The sequence below is a fragment of the Nicotiana tabacum genome, chromosome 8 (genome assembly GCF_000715075.1).
Source record: "Nicotiana tabacum cultivar K326 chromosome 8, ASM71507v2, whole genome shotgun sequence".
NCBI lineage: Eukaryota > Viridiplantae > Streptophyta > Magnoliopsida > Solanales > Solanaceae > Nicotiana > Nicotiana tabacum.
In genome coordinates, this window is record NC_134087.1 from 97,593,828 (window position 1) to 97,615,773 (window position 21,946).

Below are 21,946 nucleotides of genomic sequence, written 5' to 3' on the forward strand. Positions count from 1 at the left end.
AAAAGTGGAAAGAAAAAGAAAATTGGGGAAAATAAGCAGAGCCGGGATGAAACATGCAACCGTTGCGAAACATGTAGAAACACATTTAACTGTATAGGTGCATCACACCCCAACGTGCGATTACCTATGTGTTAATTGCTTCAAACTGACCGGTTTGTTGTTTACTGTTAGTTAGGTTCTATAGTAAGGTGGTTGGTTTTGTGGTAGTCTGGCTTCACATTCATACTTCACAAGGTCAAAAGGAAGCATTGAAATGTCTTCGGAAATTCCTCTGCCAACAGTTCCTATTCCAGAGGATAGTCCGATCTCGACCATCCCAACTTCTGAGTCAGCAACTGCTGAGGAAAATAGAATTCTGTGTCTCCGCATGATGGAAATGTGGGACGCATGGGCCAATGGAAAAGAACCACCAAGTGCGATCCCTGGATTCCCTGATCTTTTTCTCAGGGCAAGTGGGACCTCCAACATCCCCATGAGTTATCCAAATACCCCACTGGGGTATCCTACCATTTCAGCCCACTTTGCTGGAACACCTTCTGAGTCTCGCCCCTAGGTGTTAGCTTCAAGTGCAGCTTCAAACATATTCACTGCTCCAGCTTGTTCAGCTATGGCACAACCTGCTTTACCTAGGCCTAACTTTGATTCATCTTCCTTCACATTTCAAGCACCATCTTTCCCACTGGAACCTACCCAGTTTACTACCAATGCTTACCCTCAGCCGCCCCGGTACGAGTTTACCGCAGGGCAGGAAAAAGCCGAAAAAATACCTGAACAAGAGGAAATTACCAAAAAGATGAGAAGCATGGAGCAAAGTCTCAAAAATATACAGGGTCTGAGTGGGCAAAAGAGCGTATCATACGTTGACCTGTGCGTGTTCCCACACGTACATCTACCCTTGGGTTTCAAAACCCCAAAATTTGAAAAATATGAAGGGCATGGGGATCCCATTGCCCACCTCAAAAGGTACTGCAACCAGTTGCGGGGAGCGGGCGGAAAAGAAGAGCTTCTTATGGCATACTTTGGAGAGTCTTTGGTCGGCATTGCTTCTGAATAGTATATGGATCAGGATATATCTCATTGGCATATCTGGGACGACTTGGCTCGGGATTTTGTCAGGCAGTTTCAATATAACATCGACATTGCCCTTGACAGGAATTCATTATCAAATCTAAAGAAGAATTCCTCGGAGAGCTTTCGAGAGTATGCTGTCAAATGGCGCAAACAAGCGGCCAGAGTCAAGCCTCCAATGGACGAAACAGAAATGGTCAGTGTGTTCCTTCAAGCCCAAGAGGCTGATTATTATCAAAACATGATGTCTGCAATGGGAAAGCCGTTTGCCGAAGCCATCAAAATCGGTGAAATGGTTGAGAATGGGTTGAAAACAGGGCGAATCTTGAGTCAGTCTGCTATAAGGGCTACCTCCTAAGCAATCCAAGGCGGGTCTGGAGGAGTAGCAAACCGAAAGAAGAAGGAAGAAGTATCAATGGCAACTTCGAGTGTAAGAAAACCCCGTTCGGCCAGACTTCATTTCTCTGAAAGAACCCCACAACACTACTACCCCCATCAAGATGCGGCCTATGCTATGGATCTTCAGCCATACGCAGTGATGAATGCACAACCACACGCTAGGCCACAACAAAAATTTCACCAAAACTGAACTCAATTTCCCAGAAATCAACTTCCTCATCAAGCTCAGTATAATCCCCGACCTCCACAAAATAATTTTCCCTACAATGCCCGTACTCGGGAGTCGCCCAAGAAGACGAACTTCACACCTATTGGTGAGTCATATTCTAGCTTTTCCCTAAATTGGTCCAAATGGGTTTGTTACAACCCGTACCCCCAAATAGGCAAAACCCAGAGTCACCCTCTTACCAACCTGGCGCTCGATGTGCCTATCATTTTGGGGTGGAAGGGCATGACACTGAGAGCTGTTGGACTTTGAAAAGGGTTGTTGAAAATCTCATAGAACAAAAACGGATAGTGTTAAAGGATGAAGACATTCCTAATGTGACCAACAACCCATTACCGGCTCACAACAATGGACCGGTTATTGGAATGATCTGCGAAGATAAAGAGTTTGATCCTGCCTTGAAAGCCATCATTGCAATCGCCGACGTCGAGAAAAATCCAAAGGCTGATGCAAAGCAAGAAAAAGGGGAGAAGAAGAGTAAACCCACCCCTCAAAATACAGAAAAAACAGTGGAAACCAAAACTGAGGTAGTACCCTCGAAAGATGCCATCCTTTATGTGCCCCGGTGTCCTAGGAAAGGACAAGTGACATTGAGCCCTCCAAGAAGGTTTGAGCTGAACAAAGGATCTAAAATGTATGTGCCAAAAGGAACTTATGTGGTACGAGGGCCAATAATTTCACCAAGGCTGAATGAGCCCGTGGTTATTGGCCGCGCGCCGCAGAGGCCCATGACAGATCCTACTACCATCCCATGGAATTATAACGAGGCGGTAGTAACCTACAAAGAAAAAGAAGTCCTGGGAGAAGTAAATGAAACTAACCCGGCTGAGAAATACCTCAATCTGGAGGAAGTGAATAATGCCACGAAGAAGTGTTTCCCACTCAAGAAGCCAGTTAGTGCTGAAGAAGCAGAGTTCTTCAGGAAAATGAAAACTGCGGACTACGAGATAATTGACCAACTCCGAAAGTCTCATGCTCAGGTCTCTTTGTTGTCTCTATTAATGAATTCAACTGAACATCAGAAAGTGTTGATCAAAACCCTCAATGAAGCTTACATTCCGATTGAAACTACTGTGGAACAACTGGAGAGGATGGCAGAAAGATTCTTCACAATCAATCAGATCTCCTTTAGCAAGAATGACCTGCCCCCGGAGGGGGCCACCCACAACAAAGCCCTCCACATAACAGTTAAATGTGAGGGGTACTATGTGAAGAGAGTCATGGTGGATGGCGGTTCCGGAGTAGATATTTGCCCTCTCTCAACTCTGCAAAAAATGGATATCAAGATTGAGAGAATCAGTCCCAACAACATATGTGTTCGTGCCTTTGATGGCATCAAAAGAGACACCATAGGCGAGATTGATTTGATTTTGACTATTGGACCTGTGGATTTTGAGGTGACCTTTCAATTCCTAGACATGGATACTTCTTATAATTTCCTCTTGGGAAGGCCTTGGATTCACACGGCAGGAGTCGTACCTTCCACTCTCCACCAGATGGTGAAATTGGAATATGAAGATCAGGAGATCATAGTCCACGGAGAGGATGAGCAATCGATCTATCGGGTCCCGTCGGTCCCATGCCTCGAAGCTAGGGAAGGTAGTGAACATATAGTCTATCAAGTTTTCGAGGTTGTGGTCGCAGACCAATATAAAGAAGGAAGCCCTTGCCCTCAGCCTTTTCTCTCAAAAGCGTCAATTATGGTTGCCAAGGAAATGATCAGGCATGGTTATAAACCCGGGAAGGGGCTCAGGGCATCATTGCAAGGTATCACCGAACCTATCACCTTACTTGCCACCAAGAAGTTCTTCGGTGTGGGTTTTCACGCCACAAAAGCTGATGTGATGTGGGCAAATCAACGAAAGAGCAATGGTTGGGTTTTATCTCAGCCAATTCCGCATCTCTACAGAACATTTGTCAGGCCCAAGTACAATGAAGAAGAAGAAGATGAGGCCTTCATGGCCGAGGAAATTGAAGAAATCTGTGGGGCTATGAGGCAAATGCTGTATGAAACCCACATAGTTCAGCCGGGAGAAGGCTCAAGCACCGTTGAGGTGCTGTATATGGGGCCCAATACCAAGTTGCAAAACTGGAAGGCTACTCCGTTCCCAATCAGGCGGGAATCCCGATAGTCTAGTCCTGCCACCTTTTCTGCATCAGGAGTTATTTCAGGGTGTAACTCGGATGTTTTTCTTTTAGTTTCCTGTCTTTAAATGCTAATGTAAACCCTGTTATCTTCAAAATTCAATGAAATGAAATTAATATTTCATTGTTCATCTCTCTTTATTCTTTCTGATTTTGTTACTTTTTCTTATTTCTTCTTTCAGTTCTAATAATGCGGCTTTAAATAACATGACATGCTTGCGGACTTCATGCCCAGATCCAAACATGCTGTCTAATTGTGAAATAATGAATCAAGAAATGAAATATGATGAAGAAGAGGCTTTTAAGGAAATAAATCGAGAATTGGAACAATTTGAGAATAAACCTAAGTCGAACTTAAATGAAACCGAGCCGGTTAATCTGGGTAGCTCTGAAGAAATCAAAGAAACCAAGATAAGCATTCACACAGATGAAAGAACTAGGGATGCATTGATCCAACTTTTGTTTGAATTCAAAGATGTGTTTGCTTGGTCATACGATGACATACCAGGATTAAATGTCGATTTAGTGGTCCATAAGTTGCCAACCTACCCCGATTATTCCCCTGTCCAGCAAAAACATAGGAAGTTCAAAATTGATATCAGTGACAAGATTAAAGAAGAGGTCACAAAACAGTTAAAGGCGGGAGTGATCCGTGTGGTCCGGTACACCACATGGCTGGCTAACATAGTTCCCATGCCAAAGAAAGATGGGAAAATTCGGGTGTGCATTGACTATCGAGATCTGAACAAAGCAAGCCCTAAGGACAATTTCCCTCTACCAAACATCCACATCCTTGTTGATAACTGCGCCAAACATGAAATACAGTCTTTTGTGGATTGTTATGCAGGATATCACTAGGTGTTGATGGATGAAGAATATGCGGAAAAGACAGCTTTCACCAAACCCTGGGGCACCTACTGTTACAGGGTCATGCCTTTTGGTTTGAAAAATGCCGGGGCAACTTACATGAGGGCCATGACTGTCATATTTCATGACATGATGCATCAAGAGATAGAGGTGTATGTGGACGATGTGATCATCAAATCCAGAACCCAGGACGACCATGTTCGGGACCTAAGAAAATTCTTTGAGCGGCTACGTAAATATGAGTTGAAGCTAAATCCGGGGAAATGTGCATTCGGAGTTCCGTCTGGCAAACTCTTGGGATTTATAGTCAGTCGGAGAGGCATCGAGCTAGACCCAACAAAGATAAAGTCTATTCGGGATTTGCCTTCTCCAAGAACCAAGAAAGAGGTTATGAGCCTGTTGGGAAGGTTGAATTACATTAGCCGATTCATTGCTCAGTTGACTTCAACATGTGAACCCATCTTCAAGCTGTTAAAGAAAGATGCAGCGATTAAATGGACGGATGAGTGTCAAGAAGCCTTTGACAAAATCAAAGAATATTTGTCGAACCCGCCAGTCTTGGTCCCACCTGAACCGGGAAGGCCTCTGTTCTTGTATCTGACAGTCTTGGAAAATTCCTTTGGCTGCGTCCTCGGGCAACATGATGTGACCGGAAAGAGAGAGCAGGCCATCTACTATCTGAGCAAGAAGTTTACCAGCTATGAAGCCAAATACACTTTGTTGGAAAGAACTTGCTGCACTCTAACTTGGGTCGCTCAGAAGCTTAGGCATTACTTGTTGGCCTATACCACTTACCTCATTACCAGGTTGGACCCTTTGAAGTACATATTCCAGAAGCCGATGCCCACAGGGAGGTTAGCAAAATGGAAGATCCTGCTCATTGAGTTTGACATATTCTATGTCACCCGCACGACAATAAAGGCCCAGGCTTTAGCAGATCACCTAGCTGAAAACCTTGTGGATGATGAATATCAACCTCTGAGTACTTACTTTCCAGATGAGGAGGTGAATTCAATCGAGATGACATCATAAGACATCGGTGCTTGGAAAATGTTCTTCGATGGAGTTGTGAACGCAAAAGGCGTTGGAATTGGGGCAATCCTGATCTCACCTACTGGTCAGCACTATCCAGCCACATCCCGACTTCGGTTTCTCTGCACAAACAATACTGCCGAGTATGAAGCCTGCATTATGGGTATGAACATGGCAATCGACCAAGATGTCGAAGAATTGTTAATCATGGGAGATTCAGATCTGATTATCCGACAAGCTCAGGGAGAATGGGAGACTCGAGATGTCAAACTTATTCCCTACAGGCAACATGTGGAAGATCTTAGCAGGCGATTCAAGTCAATAGAGTTCAGGTACATCCCTCATTGTCACAATGAACTGGCCGATGCACTTGCTACTTTGGCCTCGATGCTGCCATACCCAGGAAATGCCCACATTGATCCCTTGGAAATCCAAATCCGGGAAAGGCACATTTACTGTAATACGGCTGAGGTAGAACCAAGTATTCAGCCATGGTATCATAATATCAAAATATTTCTGAAAACTAAAGAGTACCCCGAGCAAGCCAGTGGGGACCAAAAGAGAACCATCAGACGGTACGCAAGTGGTTTCTTCCTGAGCGGTGATGTTTTGTACAAAAGGACTCCGGACCTCAACTTGTTAAGATGTGTTGATGTCAAAGAAGTCGGAAGAATCATGTATGATGTACACGCAGGAGTGTGCGGACCCCACATGAACGGGTATGTTTTAGCAAAGAAAATCCTGCGAGCGGGCTATTACTGGATGACTATGGAAAAGGACTGCTTCAGTTTCGTCCGAAAATGTCACCAATATTAGGTGCACGGTGATTTTATTCATGCACCGCCTACAGAACTGCATCCCATGTCAGCACCTTGGCCATTTGTTGCCTGGGGTATGGACGTCATTGGGCCGATTGAGTCGAAAGCTTCAAATGGGCATAGATTCATATTGGTCGCTATCGACTACTTCACAAAGTGGGTTGAAGCAATTACCCTCAAATATGTCACCAAGAAAACTGTAGTAGACTTCGTGCATTCCAACCTCATCTGCCGTTTTGGTATTCCTGCAACTATCATTACGGATAATGCTCCAAATTTGAATAGTCATTTGATGAGAGAGATATGTGAACAATTTAAGATAACGCATCGGAACTCTACTCCTTATCGTCCCAAAGCCAATGGTGTCGTCGAAGCAGCAAACAAGAACATCAAAAAGATTTTGAGAAAGATGATTCAAAGTTCCAGGCAGTGGCATGAAAAGTTGCCGTTTGCATTATTGGGGTATCGCACTACTGTGCGCACATCGGTCGGAGCAACCCCGTACCTTTTGGTTTATGGCACGGAAGCCGTAATACCCGCAGAAGTTGAAATCCCTTCTCTCCGGATCATTGCTGAAGCTGAAATTGAAGACAATAAGTGGGTCAAAACCCATTTGGAACAGTTAACCCTGATCGATGAAAAGCGAATGGCTGCAGTCTGCCACGAGCAGTTGTATCAACAAAGAATGGCTCGTGCCTACAACAAGAAAGTGCAGCCTAGAAACTTTGAAGTGGGGAAACTCGTCTTAAGGCGTATTCTCCCCCATCATCATGAAGCCAAAGGAAAATTTGCTCCTAACTAGAAAGGCCCATACATCATCAGAAAAGTGTTGCCAAAAGGGGCATTGTATCTGGGAGACATTGAAGGAAATTACTCTGAAACAGCTATAAATGCAGATGCGGTCAAAAGGTACTATGTCTAATCCTTCTGTAGCAATAACATTATCCGATTGGGATAACGAAGACTTTCATTCTCGCTACCCCAAAAACTCCAATCCTTTGCTAACCCTTTGAGCCGTTTACCTTTCTTTCATTACCCTCTTTGGAACCTGAAAGTGTCATTAAAAAAAAGAGAGAAAACAAAACAAAACAGAAAAACAAAAGAAAAATAAAAAACAAAGTTTCCTGAACTACATTCGACTTGATTCCGAAAGGATACGTTGGAAGCCTCTCCCTGGGGTTCAGTCACACCAAAACAAAAATCCAAATTTCCCCAAAAGTGAAATTGGGGCAGACGTTATAATAATTCGGCGATGATCCCGCCCGAACGGTTCCAAAGTTGTAATTCGATCCAAGTTCTTTTTACCCAAACCTGTTTCAAGTCCTTTCGATCAATCGGCAAAAGGTTTTTCAAAATTAAAGAACGTAGTTGCATGGATCTGATGCAATCAAGATGAGAGAAATAAAATGAGAGAGTCTTATTGGTGAAAACCTACGGGCACCATAAGGCAATGGCGAGCAGAGAAATCGAAAATGAGAGAGTCTTGTTAGTGAAAACCCGTAACGAGCACTATAAGGTGATGGTAAGAAGAGAAATGAGAGAGATCGATTGGTGAAAACCCACAAAGGGCGTCATCGATCGAAAAGAAGAAACCCCTCACCACCATTGGTATTGAAAGAGTCCTGGCAAGGTTTCTCGGTTTTGAAACACGGGTCGCAATGGGTTTATGAGAATATAGGATATTTGTGCGGATCGGTTGTCTAGTCCAAGAAGTATGTCATGTCTATTTGAAGTCTGCATGCACCTCAGATAAGTCCGTCCTTCCTCCCCGAAAGGGATGCTTCTCTTTTAAATTCATTTTCTTGTCCTTTGTTTACTTTTCCTTGAACCTCTTTCGGTCTAAATTTGTTCCGAAACTAATACAAAGAAAATGTGGCAAGATTGGTTTTACAGAGTTCTGCTTGATAAAAACCAAGTCCAAAGAAAAGTACCCCAGCCTCAACGGGTGCATCAAGTCGATCCCGACTGGCCATAATAGCCGATGCTCTAAAACCAGAGTTATTGAAAATGAAAAGAAATTCGAAGTCAAAGACCTAGAGGTGGATTAAAGTGAAAGGGCTAAAGCCCCGCACGGTTGAACCGCCGTTAAGAACGTTTTAAAAGTTGAGTTCCTCGGTTTTAGGAGAGAGATCAATCTTCAGCAAGCAGCAGAGGTTCTCACCAAAAGAGCTAGGCCGAGATTAAGTGATCAAAAACAATGAAGGCCACAAAATCGACCACCGTTTCAAACTAACAGTTGTTCTTTGTTTGAAAAATTGAAACAGGTGCAATCCAAAGCAACCATGCAAAAAGCAGGTGCAACCAAAAGGAAATGCGCAAGGGTTAGAAATAGTTATGCTGCAATAATCAACCCAAAAGGGAAGTCTCCTCCTAATTCTTTCCTGCATTTTTTACTCATTTTCTTAAACTCAAAAATAAAAAAAAATAAAAAAATAAAAATAAAATGAAGATTGATAAAAAATAAAAATAAAAAGAATAAGAAGATAAATTCAAAATCATGGTAGCATAGGGTCTCCAATCTCTAGCTACGTCCTTTCCAACATAGGATCTCATTCCCTAGTCGACGCCAGCATAACCTGGTAATCTTTTCCCACCTAGGGTCTCATTCCCTAGTCACTGCCAGCATAACCTGGTAATCTCTTTTAGTATTGAGTTCCACTCTCTAGTTGATCCCCGACATAACCCGAGGACCTTTTCCTTTCTCCGGCATAACCCAATGACTTTCCCGGCATAACCCGTGGATCTCCCCGACATAACCCGAGGACCCTTTTTCTTTTCCTGCATAACCCGATGAACTTTTCCGGTATAACTCGTGGACCTCCCTGTCATAACCCGAGGACTTTTTTTTCTTTCGCGGCATAACCCGTGGACCTCCCCGGCATAACCCGATGACCTTTTTCTTTTCCGGCATAACCCGATGACTCTCCCGGCATAACCTGTGGACCTCCCTAGCATAACCCAAGGACCTTTTTCTTTTCCTCCCGGCATAACCCGTGGACTTCCCTGGCATAACCCAGGGACTTTTTTCTTTTTCTCCCGGCATAACCCGTGGACCTCCCTAGCATAACCCAGGGACCTTTTTTTTTTCTTTTCTCCCGGCATAACTCGTGGACCTCCCCAGCATAACCCGAGGACCTTTTTCTTTTCCGGCATAACCCGATGAATTTTCTGGCATAACCCGAGGACCTTTCCTTTTTCCGGGATAACCCGATGAATTTCCCGGCATAAACCGTGGACCTCCCCGGCATAACCCGATGACCTTTTTTATTTCCGCATAATCCGATAACTTTCCCGGCATAACCCGATGACTTTCCCGGCATAACCAGTGGTCTTACCCGGCATAACCCGAAGACATTTTTCTTTTCCGGCATAACCCGAAGACTTTCCGGCATAACCCGATCATTTTTTCCAGCATAACCTGGTAATATTTCCAACTTGGGGCCTCCGATCCCCATTTGATATCATTTTAGATATAGGGTCTCCATTCCCTAATCTCTTTTTTTCTGGGATACACAATCCCGATTTTATTGCTTTCAATAAAAGAAATAATTTAGATTTTGTTGCAATAACTCACAAAATTTTCCTAGTGAAAACTGGGGCTGAAAAATTTCGTTCGTTTGTTTGTTTTGGTGCCTAAGCAGGTTTTTACCTTGAGGGACAAGTTTCGAGGCGACCAAAAAAAGAAGTCTTTTTTCAAATAAAAGAAAAGAAAAACAAGAAAAATGAAGTGAGCTCTAAAGTGCAGAAGCGGAGAAAAGATGCGGACTGCTCAAGATAGGATTGAAGTCACAAGCTTCGCATGTCCTGCCTTGATCCAAAAGCTGAAGAATGAACCAGCGATTGCAGCTAACGAGCATCAAGATTCAGATCGGAGTCCAACAGCAAGAACCAGCTAAGACTCAAGATCAAGCTTCAAGAGACTTATAGATGAGAATCTTGTAACTCATAGTTGATAGACTTAGCTAGTTTAGCTTTTTATTTTTCCATTTTTTTTGTGTAATAAGGAGCTCAGCAAGCAGAAACAGCAGCAACAGCAGTGAAACCATAGTTTCCCGGTAATCCCAGCTACAAAAACTTTCAGAACTACACCGACATGATTCCTTTATAGCCAAGGATATGTAGGCAACCTCCGAAGCAAGGTTCGGTCAAACTTTTTCAAAATGCTTCCAAATTGAGTTTCAAACGGACAAAAATTGCTTGTAGTTGCTCACTTTATCTTTGCCCGAAAACTCTTCATGTTTTTGAGCAAAGAGGGGCAGCTGTGAGCAACTTATTTTTGACCATGTTTGAATTTATTCCTACTTTTCTCTACTCACTACCAACTTTCCCCACTTTCTCCACTCACTACCCACTTTTCCCATTTTCCCCACTCATGTTCCCCACTTTCCCCACTTTCTCCACTCACTACCCACTTTCCCCATTTTCCCCATTCATGTTCCCCACTCTCCCCACTTTCCCCACTTTCTCCACTCACTCACCACTTTCCCCACTGTCCCCACTTTCTCCACTCACTACCCATTTTCCCCATTTTCTCCACTCACTACCCACTTTCCCCACTTTCTCCACTCACTACCAACTTTCTCCATTTTCCCCACTCATGTTCCCCACTCTCCCCACTTTCCCCACTCACTACCCACTTTCCCCATTTTCCCCACTCATGTTCCCCACTCTCCCCAAAAAATATTTCCTCCACCACTCTTCATCATTCTCTCTACCTATAACACACACATAAAGACCTCACCTTAAAAAAAATTATATATAGAAAAGGACGCATTTTACAAGAGAGCTCTCTTCTTCTTCTTGGAGTTTTTTTCCAAGCAACAGACAAATACAAAAGATCTCATCCTTTCTTCCCAAGAAAAACGGTCGCACACACTCATTTTACCATGGAAGCTTCTCTGAAAATGCACACCTGAATTCACACCCAACATTTGAGAGACTCACTTTAAAAGTTCTTCACACTCAAAAGAGCTGAAAGCAAAGGCTTCAAAATTTAAAATTTTCAGCTGGATTCGGGTAAAAGTTTGTTGCTTTGTTGCTACTGTTGAAAATTGCTTCTTGAGCTCCTCATGTGATTTGGATTCTGCTTTTCTTTGGCTTATCTCTTGGTGCCCGCTTAACTCTGTTAGGTTAGTCCCAAATCCTTTGTATTATATTTTGCTGAATGGCTATATAAAGTTATTGAATTCCTTTTAGATTTTTGGATTTGCTCAAAAATACGATTTCTGCTATTCTAGTGTGTCATGGATGAATGTTTGGTTTCCATTTGAATAAAGTAGTGTAATGAATCGAAAATGTTAAACTTTAGATTAAATGTTGACGAAGTAAATGCTGTAAAGATTTTGGAATCTGTTATTTACTTTGGGAGTCTTTACTCATTTTCTTTAATTTCCACTTCTTGTCATCGAGGAAGAGAGTAAAATCCAAGCAAATTTTCTCTTAAATCGAGGATCTGATAGCCAGCAAGGGTTATCTTTTAATAGCAAACAAGCCGTAAATTATATTCTATACTCCACTTTCAGAAATAAGATAAGCGGCATCATGAGGTATATAGTTTTTTTTAGTAGCAAAAATACAAAGATATATAGTATCACATGTTTCAAATCGTAGGCATAATGATTCCTCAATAGTTTGTTAATGAGTTGTTTGTGCACTCCAGCTTTTACAACCACAATCTACTTTATTTATTTGATTAGTTTAACGTCAAAATTTGCCCCCTATCCTCACTGCCTCACGTTTTCTGGTTCTTGGACTTTTTGCCTCCTGATTTATCCAATCTCTTTTTTACTAGTCTATGTATTTTCATGACTTGTACATTAAGTTACATAAGTTGAGCAAATTTAAATATATATCTTCCTTTTTTACAAAAACTTTTGAAGTATGTATATGTTCGTGTATGTATAAAAGAGATAGAAAACGCAAGCTAAAAAATTAGAAATTGGTTTGAACTTTCGTAGTTTACTTTATGTGCGTTAATTGAATAATTATCATAGCTACGGGTACGGTTCCCGTAACGTAGTTTGTGACACCTAGTTACTGAAATTCGGGGGTACAGTTATGTGACCCGACCACAATTTAATCTTTAAAAAAAAATTTAAACATATTGTAGATCGAGACTATGGTTCTCGTGACATGATTCGCAATATATAACAATAATTAAATAAAAGCGGTTATAAGGTAAAAATGCACAATAGTTTAAAACATGTATTAAAATCAGATAATATGCCAATTATAATAGTTTAAGCGACCGTGCTAGAACCACGGAATCCGGGGATGCCTAACACCTTCCCCCGGGTTAACAGAGTTCCTTATTTAGAATTTCTGGTTCGCAGACTTCAAAAAGGAAAGTCGAAATTTTCCTCGATTTGGGATTTAAAATAAATCGGTGACTTGGGATACCAAATAAACTATCCCAAGTGGCGACTCTGAACAAAATTGAATAAATTAATCCCATTTCGAATAATGTCACTTTAATTGGAAAAACTCCCTTGTACTACCTTCGGGTCTGTAAAAAGGAGGTGTGACAACTATATCAATGAAATTTAAATAATACTCAATATATACTAAAACCTTACATCTTAAAAATCACATTAAATTAAGTAAAATATTATATAATTTTTTTTTGAAACTTTCTTACTATCTCTTCTTTTCTTTTCTTTTCGTTTTGTAAAATAAAATGCCAAGACTATTTTTGTATCTTTTAATTTTATGAAAACTAAGAAAAATTAAAAGTTTATAGTAAAAACCAATTAACTAAAATAATTGAAAATATTTTTTTAGTTTTTATTTTTAAGATAAAATAAAGCAAAAGGTTTTAAAATAATCAAAATAGCGATATTAGGCCTAAAACCAATATCGAAGTACTAAAATGTATAAAATTTCGGGGAGAGTCAAAAATTACATGTCTACAGCTGCCCCTCTTTGACTGGAAACACGAAGAGATTTCAGACAAAAAATGACGAGATAGGTTTTTGACTCGACCCTTATTTGGAGAGACCAAAAACTAAAAGAAAGAAGAATGTAACCGAGCCCTAGTATTTGAGTTGCCTACATATCCTTGGCTATAAAGGAATCAAGCCACGTATAGCTCAGAAGTGAGAAGAGCGATGGAGTATACCAAGGTGGAGAGCCGGTTGAGGTGCCGTCGAGGTTCTAGTCCTCGGTTCCTGCCATTACATCAAAATTAAAAGGAAAAATTACAGAAAAAATAAAAGAAAAATACAAGGTCCTATCAACTTCTTGTCTTGAATCTTCCTTGAATCCCCATTTGATCCTTAAACATGAAATTGAAAATTCAGCCTATTCTTTAGGTGGGCATCCTGCTGACATGAATTTGAAGAAAACTGGAAGTTGACCCTGTTCTTGAGGCGGGCTCCTGATGCCTCTTGTATTTGAGAATTGAAAGTAAATCTGAAATGAATTTCCTCGTTTTCTAGGTGGGCGCATGCGGCTGACTTAAAACTGAAATGAATTCTCTCATTCTCCAGGTGGGCACCTGCGATCGACTTAAACTTGAAATGAATTCCCTCGTTCTCCAGGTGGGTGCCTGCCACTGACATAAAACTTTGAAATGAATTCCCTCGTTCTCCAGGTGGGTGCCTGTGACTTGCTTAAAACTTGAAATGAATTCCCTCATACTCTAGGTGGGCGCCTGCTGCTGATTTGAAACTTGAAACGAAATTCCCTCATTCTTCAGGTGGGCGCCTGCCACTAACTTATAAACTTGAAGTGGATTCCCTTGTTCTCTAGGTGGGCGCCTATAACTAACTTAAAATTTGAAATAAATTCCCTCATTCTCCAGGTGGGCGCCTGCAATCACAACAATATAGACAAAACAAAGAAAATTTTGTGCCCTAGTTTGTACCAGGAACATTTGTGAGTGTTAGTTGAATCCCATTTTTCGGGAGGGTACTGAAAATTTAAATCAAATCCCATTATCCATGAGGGTCTTGAAAACTTAAAGCCTGATCCTATTATCCAGGAGGGTCCTTAGAACTTAAAACCTAAATCCCATTATCCAGGAGGGTCTTGAAAACTTGAAACTAAGTCTCATTATCCAGGAGGGTCCTGAAAACTTAAAACTGAACTTACTTGGAACAAGCTTTCTTCATGGAGGATTCTTGTAAAGCAAACAAAAATTCTTGCCCCTGTTTCAAACAAAGAAAATCTCGCTAGTTTAAAAATGTGGCGGTTAGTTTGTGGCATCCTTGCTGAAGGTGTTTGCTTTTGCCACTACCATGCTTCATTCTGATTGGCTGCTTCGGGCTAACAAAGAATTTTTGACCTTTTGATTAAAAATGGACCACAAAATCTCTGAATGGTCTGAATCTATTGCACTCTCTTGTTGCATTGTGTTTTCATTCTGAAAGTTGCTAAACCTTTGTATTTTCTCAAAATTCCAAAATCACCTTACCGCCTGAACTTCAGTTATCACCATACTGCTCATTTTAAATCATGTCACTTGTGATGTGCTTGGCCGAACTCCGCTTTGTGCAATTTAAAAGTTGGTAGTAGGCTTTGGGATCCTTTCATGCTTGTTCAACAAGGGAGGACTTGAAAAAGACTCATAAAGACAGACTCAAAGGGCACAGTGAAGTGATTTTTGACAAAAGGAACGAAGGAAAATTTTGAACAAAGATGATTGTGTGAAGAAGAATGAGAGAAAAAGACTTATCTGTGTGAGGCGGCTAGCTCCAATGATCATGACATGCATTTCGGATTGATCAGCCTAATTTGTCCAACCAATCATATTTTCAGTTCATGTCATACCTTCATACTTCAAAATCGGGCTTTCAATGATTCAATTTCTCTATAACATCACGAGCCTCATTCGACTTGTAGTGCCCCGAAAGGTTTTCACTGACAAGCCTCTCTCATTTGTTCATCTCTCAACTCATCATTGCCTTACGGTGCCCGCGAGGGTTTTAACCAATAATACTCTCTCATTTTAAATTTTCTCTCAGCTCACCATCGCCTTACGATGCCCGTAAGGGTTTTCACAAATAAGACTCTCATTTTATTCATTTTTCATTTGTGCCCATGAACAAAATGTTACCCATGATGTAAATCATACCTCTATCTCACCTGACTTGACATCCTCAAAGATTGATTGGAAGGTCTTCCTTTGGACTGTTATGTAGGCTTTTGGGCAAGGCTAGGAAGAAAGGGTGGCATGAAGGCTCAAAATAACTTAAAATGAAAAGGGTTCAAAATTATAACTTTCGGAATTAGATCTTTTGCAAAACCAAAACTTCTACCCCAGTTTATTTGGGTCTGGGGAATTTTAGATTTTTATTTTGAGGGGACCGAACCGTGTAAGGTTGCCTACGTATCCTTGAAAGAAATCAGGTCGAACGTAGTTCAAACAAAAGTTGTTTGTTTTTGTTGCTTTTCTTTCTTTTTTTCTTTTTTCTTTATTTCTTTTCTATTTTTTCCTTTTCTTTTCTTTTCTCTTTTTTTCATTTTTCTATTTTTTATTTTTTCATTTTGTTTTTTATTTTTTTTAATTCTACTCCTGATTCCAAAAGAGGGGTATGAAAGCAAATAAATAAGGCTCAAAAGGGATAACAAAGGATAAAAGTGTTTGGGTAGCGGAACAAAATGTCTTCGTCATTTCAACTTTGAACATGCCAAGTATAAAATGCGAATGGAAATAAGCAAAGAATTCATACATAGTACCTCTTGACTGCATCATAATTGACAATCATATCTACACATTTGTCTTCTATATCTGTTAAATACAAAGCACCATTGGGCAACACTCTTGTCACCATGAATGGCCCCTGCCAGTTTGGAGCAAACTTGCCTTTAGCTTCAGCCTAATGAGGAAGGATGCGTTTTAATATCAGCTGACCCACTTCGAATTTCCGAGGACGCACTTTCTTGTTGTATGCTCTTGCCATTATCTTCTGATACAATTGACCATGACATACTGCAGCCAACCTTTTCTCATCAATCAAACTCAACTGCTCTAGCCGGGTTTGACCCACTCATCATCATCAATTTTAGCTTCTGCAATGATCCGAAGGGATGGAATCTCAACTTCCGCAGGTATAACTGCCTCAGTTCCATAGACCAGCAAATAAGGAGTTGCACCCACTGAAGTGCGAACAGTAGTGCGATAACCCAGTAAGGCAAAAGGCAACTTTTCATGCTATTGCCTAGAACCTTGCACTATCTTACAAAGTATCTTTTTTATGTTCTTGTTAGCAGCCTCAACAGCTCCACTCGCCTTGGGACGGTACGGAGTGGAGTTTCGATGCATAATCTTGAACTGTTAGCATACCTCTTTCATCAAATGACTGTTGAGGTTGGCAGCATTGTCTATGATGATCACCTTGGGAATTCTAAACCGATAAATGATATTTGAATGAACAAAATCCACCACTGTCTTCTTGGTAATGGACTTGAAAGTTACAACTTCGACCCACTTGGTAAAGTAATCAATGGCCACTAGAATAAACCTATGCCCGTTCGATGCTGCCGGCTCAATTGGTCCAATGACATCCATGCCCCAAGCAATAAATGCCCAAAGTGCAGACATTGTGTGTAACTCAGATAGGGGAGAATGAATCAAATCACCGTGTACCTGGCATTGATGACATTTGCGAACAAAACTAATACAATCTCGTTTCATGTGAGCCAATAATAACCTGCTCAAAGTATCTTCTTTGCCAAGACATACCCATTCATATGTGGCCCGCAAACTCCAGAATGTACTTCGGCCATGATAGTTCAAGCTCCTTTAGCATCTATGCACCTCAACAGTCATAAATCTGGAGTCCTCTTGTATAAGATTCCCCCACTCAAGAAAAATCCACTAGTCAGACGCCGGATGGTTCTCTTTTGATCACTTGTGGCATATGTTGGATATGCCCCTGACTTTATGTATTCCTTGATATCATGGAACCAAGGTTCGCTATCGATTTCCTCTTCAACCATATTACAATAATCATGTTGATCACGAACTTGGATATACACGGGGTCGACATAAGCCTTGTCCGGATGATGTAACATCGATGACAGAGTAGCCAAAGCATCGGCAATCTCATTATGAATCCTGGGAATATGTCTAAATTCTACCGACCTGAATCTTTGACAAAGATCATGCAGGCACTGTCGATACAGTATGAGTTTCAAGTCCCGAGTCTCCTATTCGCCTTGAATCTGGTGAACCAACAAATCTGAATCTCCTAGAACAAGTATTTCCTGGACTCCCATGTCTATAGATAACCTCAAACCCAGAATGCATGCTTCATACTCAGCCATGCTGTTGGTGCAATAAAATCAAAGTTGGGCTGTTACAGGGTAGTATTGCCCTATTTCAGAGATGAGTACAGTCCATATTCTGACACTTTTCATGTTAGCAGCTCCATCAAAGAAGGTTTCCAACCTGGCTTTTCCTTACAGTCAACCTCATAAACACACATGACTTCTTCATCAGGAAAATAAGTCTTCAGTGGCTCATATTCTTCATCCACCGGATTCTCGGCCAAATGGTCAACCAAGGCTTGGGCTTTTATCGTGGTCCGAGTCACATAAATAATGTCAAACTCTGTGAGTAAAATCTGCCACTTTGCAAGTCTTCCTGTGGGCATAGGCTTCTGAAAGATATACTTTAGAGGATCCATACGAGAAATGAGGCAAGTAGTGTAGGACGAAAGATAATGCTTCAACTTTGGTGCCACCCAAGTCAAGGCGCAACATGTCCTCTCAAGCAGAGTGTACTTAACCTCATAGGGAGTGAACTTCTTACTGAGATAATAGATTGTTTGCTCTTTCTTTCCCGTGATGTCATGTTGACCCAATACACAGCCAAAAGAATTATCCAAGATTGTCAAGTAGAGAATTAAAGGTCTCCCAGGCTCTGGTGGGGCCAACACAGGTGGGTTTGACAAGTACCTCTTAATCTTATCAAATGCTTCTTGACACTCGTCAGTCCACGTGACTGCAGCATTCTTCTTCAGCAGCTTAAAGATGGGCTCACAGGTTGTCGTGAGCTGAGCAATAAACATGCTGATGTAATTTAACCTTCCAAGCAAACTCATCACTTCAGTTTTGTTCTTTTGGCGACGATAACTCTCGGATGGCTTTGATCTTCGATGGATCCAGCTCAATACCGCGTCTACTAACCGCGAATCCCTGCAGTTTCCCAGAGGGGACACCAAATGCACATTTTGTTGGATTGAGCTAGAGGTTGTATCTGCGGAGCTTTTGGAAAAACTTCCTCAAGTCCTTGACATGGTCAGACTGATTCTTTGACTTTATGATCACATCATCTACATAAACCTCAATCTCCTTATGTATCATATCATGAAATATGGTAGCCATCATCTTCATGCAAGTTGCCCCATCATTCTTCAAACAAAATGGCATTACCTAGTAGCAATAGGTTCCCCATGGCATGATGAACGCAGTCTTTTCTGTATCTTCCTCATCCATCAAAATCTGGTGATATCGCACGTAGCAATCCACAAAAGACCCAATCTCATGCTTGGCACAATTATCGATCAGAATGGGAATGCTCGGCAATGGAAAATCATCATTTGGGCTCGCTTTGTTAAGATCATGGTAATCGACACATACCTTGGTCTTACCATCCTTCTTTGATACTGGCACAACATTAGCTAACCAAGTGGGATATCGAGTGACCCGAATGACCTTTGTATCAAGTTGTTTTGTGATTTCTTCTTTGATCTTCACACTCATATCAGTCTTGAACTTTCTTAACTTTTGCTTGACAGGAGGGAATGCTGGATCAGTTGGCAATTTATGAACTACCAAATCAGTGCTCAAACTCGACATATCGTCATACGACCATGCAAAGACATCTTTGTACTCAAACAATGCTTTGATTATTTCTTCCTTAACTTGTGGTTCCAGATGCACACTTATCTTGGTTTCCCTAACATTATCCTAGTCTCTTAAATTGATTGCTTCAGTTTCATTCAAATTAGGCTTTGGTTTTTCTTCAAATTATTTTAACTCTTTACTGATTTTCTCAGATGATGCTTCTTCATCATATTTTGTTTCATCATCATACTCCACTTCTTGGATTATTATTTCAGAATTAGATTGGCTTTTTAGACTTGGCTGAAAATTCCTCATGCATGTCATGTCATTAGAACCAGCATAAAAAGAACTGTACAAAACAAAATGAAACCCTATTAGGAATAACGTAGAACAGAAAGTTGTTTTTCATTGAAAATAAAAGGATAGAAGGGTTTGAACATCAAAACAAGCAAAAAATAAAAATTTAGATTACAATCCTGGAATAACCAAAATAACATAAAGGAAAACAAAGCAAACTACCAAAACTCCTTCCGGGTGGGGAGAGGAGTAGTTTCCCAATTGCTAAGCTTCACATTTGGCCCAACGAGCTGCACATCTGCATTACTAGAACTTTCCCCAATTTCTACCATATTAACCTCATCGAACAGACTCTGGAACCTCTTGATCATCTCTTCATCAACATCGACAATAGGTTTCGGAACTAATGATATTGGACGTTTTGCGGCCCCTGGCTTGACAAAAGACTTGGAGATGTGTGGAATAGGTTTGGGTAGCGACCATACCTACTGTTTCTATTTTTTAGCCATTTTCACGTCCCTTTACTTAGGCGTGAATCCCAAACCAAATGTGCCAAAATTTTCATGTGGGCACACTGGATGCACAATACCTTGTAGAGATGAACCCAAACCTTTAACCGGCATAAAACCATTCTTCAACATTTCATTTGCAAATATGAGGGATGCTGAGGATAGCCCCGGACCTGGAATGCATTCACACTCAGAAATCTTCTCAACAGACATTGTTTTGAAAGTTTGGTAGGCCCAAGGTCCTTTATCATCTTCAGCTTCATTAAAGGGAACAGACAGGTCATTATAAGCAGATATGTCATCGTCACCGTGCACTACTATTTCTTGCCCGTCTTATTCGAACTTTACCATTTGATACAGAGAAGACGGGACTGCCTTAGCCGTGTGTATCCAAGGTCTACCAAACAACAAATTGTAGGAAACATCCACATCTAACACTTGAAACTCCATAGTGAACTTGACTGGCCCTATCAACAATTCGATCATTATATCGCCAACAGAATCTTTTCCTCCCCCATCAAAGCCTCGAACACCTAAAATGTTCATGCGGATTCTTTCAGTGCCGATTTTTAACTTTTGTAAAGTAGACAAAGGACAAATATTTGCACTAGAACCGTTATCAACCAGTACCCTCGAGACAACTGACTCCTCGCACTTCACCGTGAGATAAAGAGCTCGATTGTGTTCTGTACCCTCCATAGGAAGCTCATCATCTGATAAGGTGATCCTATTTGCTTCGAAGATCTTGTTAGTAATTTTTTCCAAGTGATTCACTGTGATCTTATCAGGAATACATGCCTTATTCAGAATCATCATTAGGGCTTTGAAGTGGTCATCTGAATGTATTAGTAAAGACAAAAGAGATATCTGAGCCGGTGTTTTCCTTAATTGCTCCACAATGGAATAGTCTTGTACTTTCATCTTTTTTAGGAACTCTCAACCTCTTCTTCAGTGATCGGCTTCTTCACTGGCATTTGACTATCCTTGAATGGCTTGGCCTTCCTTAATTCTTCCATGGTAAAACACCTCCCAGAAAGAGTCAGTCCTTCAGTTTTTTTGACTTCTTCCCCTACTTATTTCCCTTTATATGTCACTATCACCCGTTTGTAATTCCATGGGACAGATTTTGTATCAACCATTGGCAACTAGGTCACTGGTTTAATAACGACAGGGGTAATACGAGCCCCTTCCACGACTATGATAGGCTTTTTTTGGATCCTTGGCATGACCACCTTCGGCTTTTCTTGACTTGCTCCCACATCATTCGGAAGCCCTTTCACTACCAATATAGGTGGCTTCACGTTGAGCGTGCTTAGTTTCTTTATCACCCCTTCAACTGTCAAGGGAGTCACTTTTGTAGAATCTGGAGCCTTAACTGGATTACTTTCACTAGCACGAATCATCATGACGGACTTAGAAGAATTCTTAGGTTCTCCATCTTTACGAACTATTTCGATCATATGTGTCTCTGCATGGGCTGGCAAAGGATTTTGGTTGATATTTGGCGCTTTTGGGTTCTGGACTACAATTTTATTTGTATCAATAAGCTCTTGGACTGCTCTTTTTAAATGCCAACACTTCTCTGTGTCGTGCCCTGGGGTATCAGAACAGTATGCGCATCTGAGTGAATAATCAAGGTTCTTTGGAGGGGAATTTGGTATCTTTGACTCAATCGGCCTCAAGACGTCCAACTGCCTCAACCTTTGAAACAAACTGGTATAGGACTCTCCAAGCGGGGTGAAAGTTTTTTTCTGTTGCTGCCTTTCTCTTCTGTAATCTGGCCTTGGACGAAA

At 41.2% G+C, this 21,946-nt stretch overlaps 1 protein-coding gene across 1 annotated transcript; it reads left to right on the top strand.

The window, feature by feature from the left end:
- Nucleotides 1-1,818: 1,818 nt before the first annotated feature.
- Nucleotides 1,819-14,304, top strand: LOC142163225 (uncharacterized). Its single transcript, XM_075220489.1, has 3 exons — nt 1,819-2,352; nt 2,542-3,620; nt 14,199-14,304. Exons 1-3 carry the CDS (start codon nt 1,819-1,821, stop codon nt 14,302-14,304), a joined length of 1,719 nt encoding a protein of 572 aa, XP_075076590.1.
- Nucleotides 14,305-21,946: the final 7,642 nt, after the last annotated feature.

What these genes read in the sequence shown, in the direction of transcription:
- LOC142163225 (XM_075220489.1), top strand. Translation starts at nt 1,819, where the DNA reads ATGGGTTTGTTACAACCCGTACCCCCAAATAGGCAAAACCCAGAGTCA. An exon ending in TGCCAAAAGGAACTTATGTG is followed by an intron (nt 2,353 to 2,541) that starts GTACGAGGGCCA and finishes CTCAATCTGGAG; the next exon opens with GAAGTGAATAATGCCACGAA. An exon ending in AGAACATTTGTCAGGCCCAA is followed by an intron (nt 3,621 to 14,198) that starts GTACAATGAAGA and finishes CTCATACTCTAG; the next exon opens with GTGGGCGCCTGCTGCTGATT.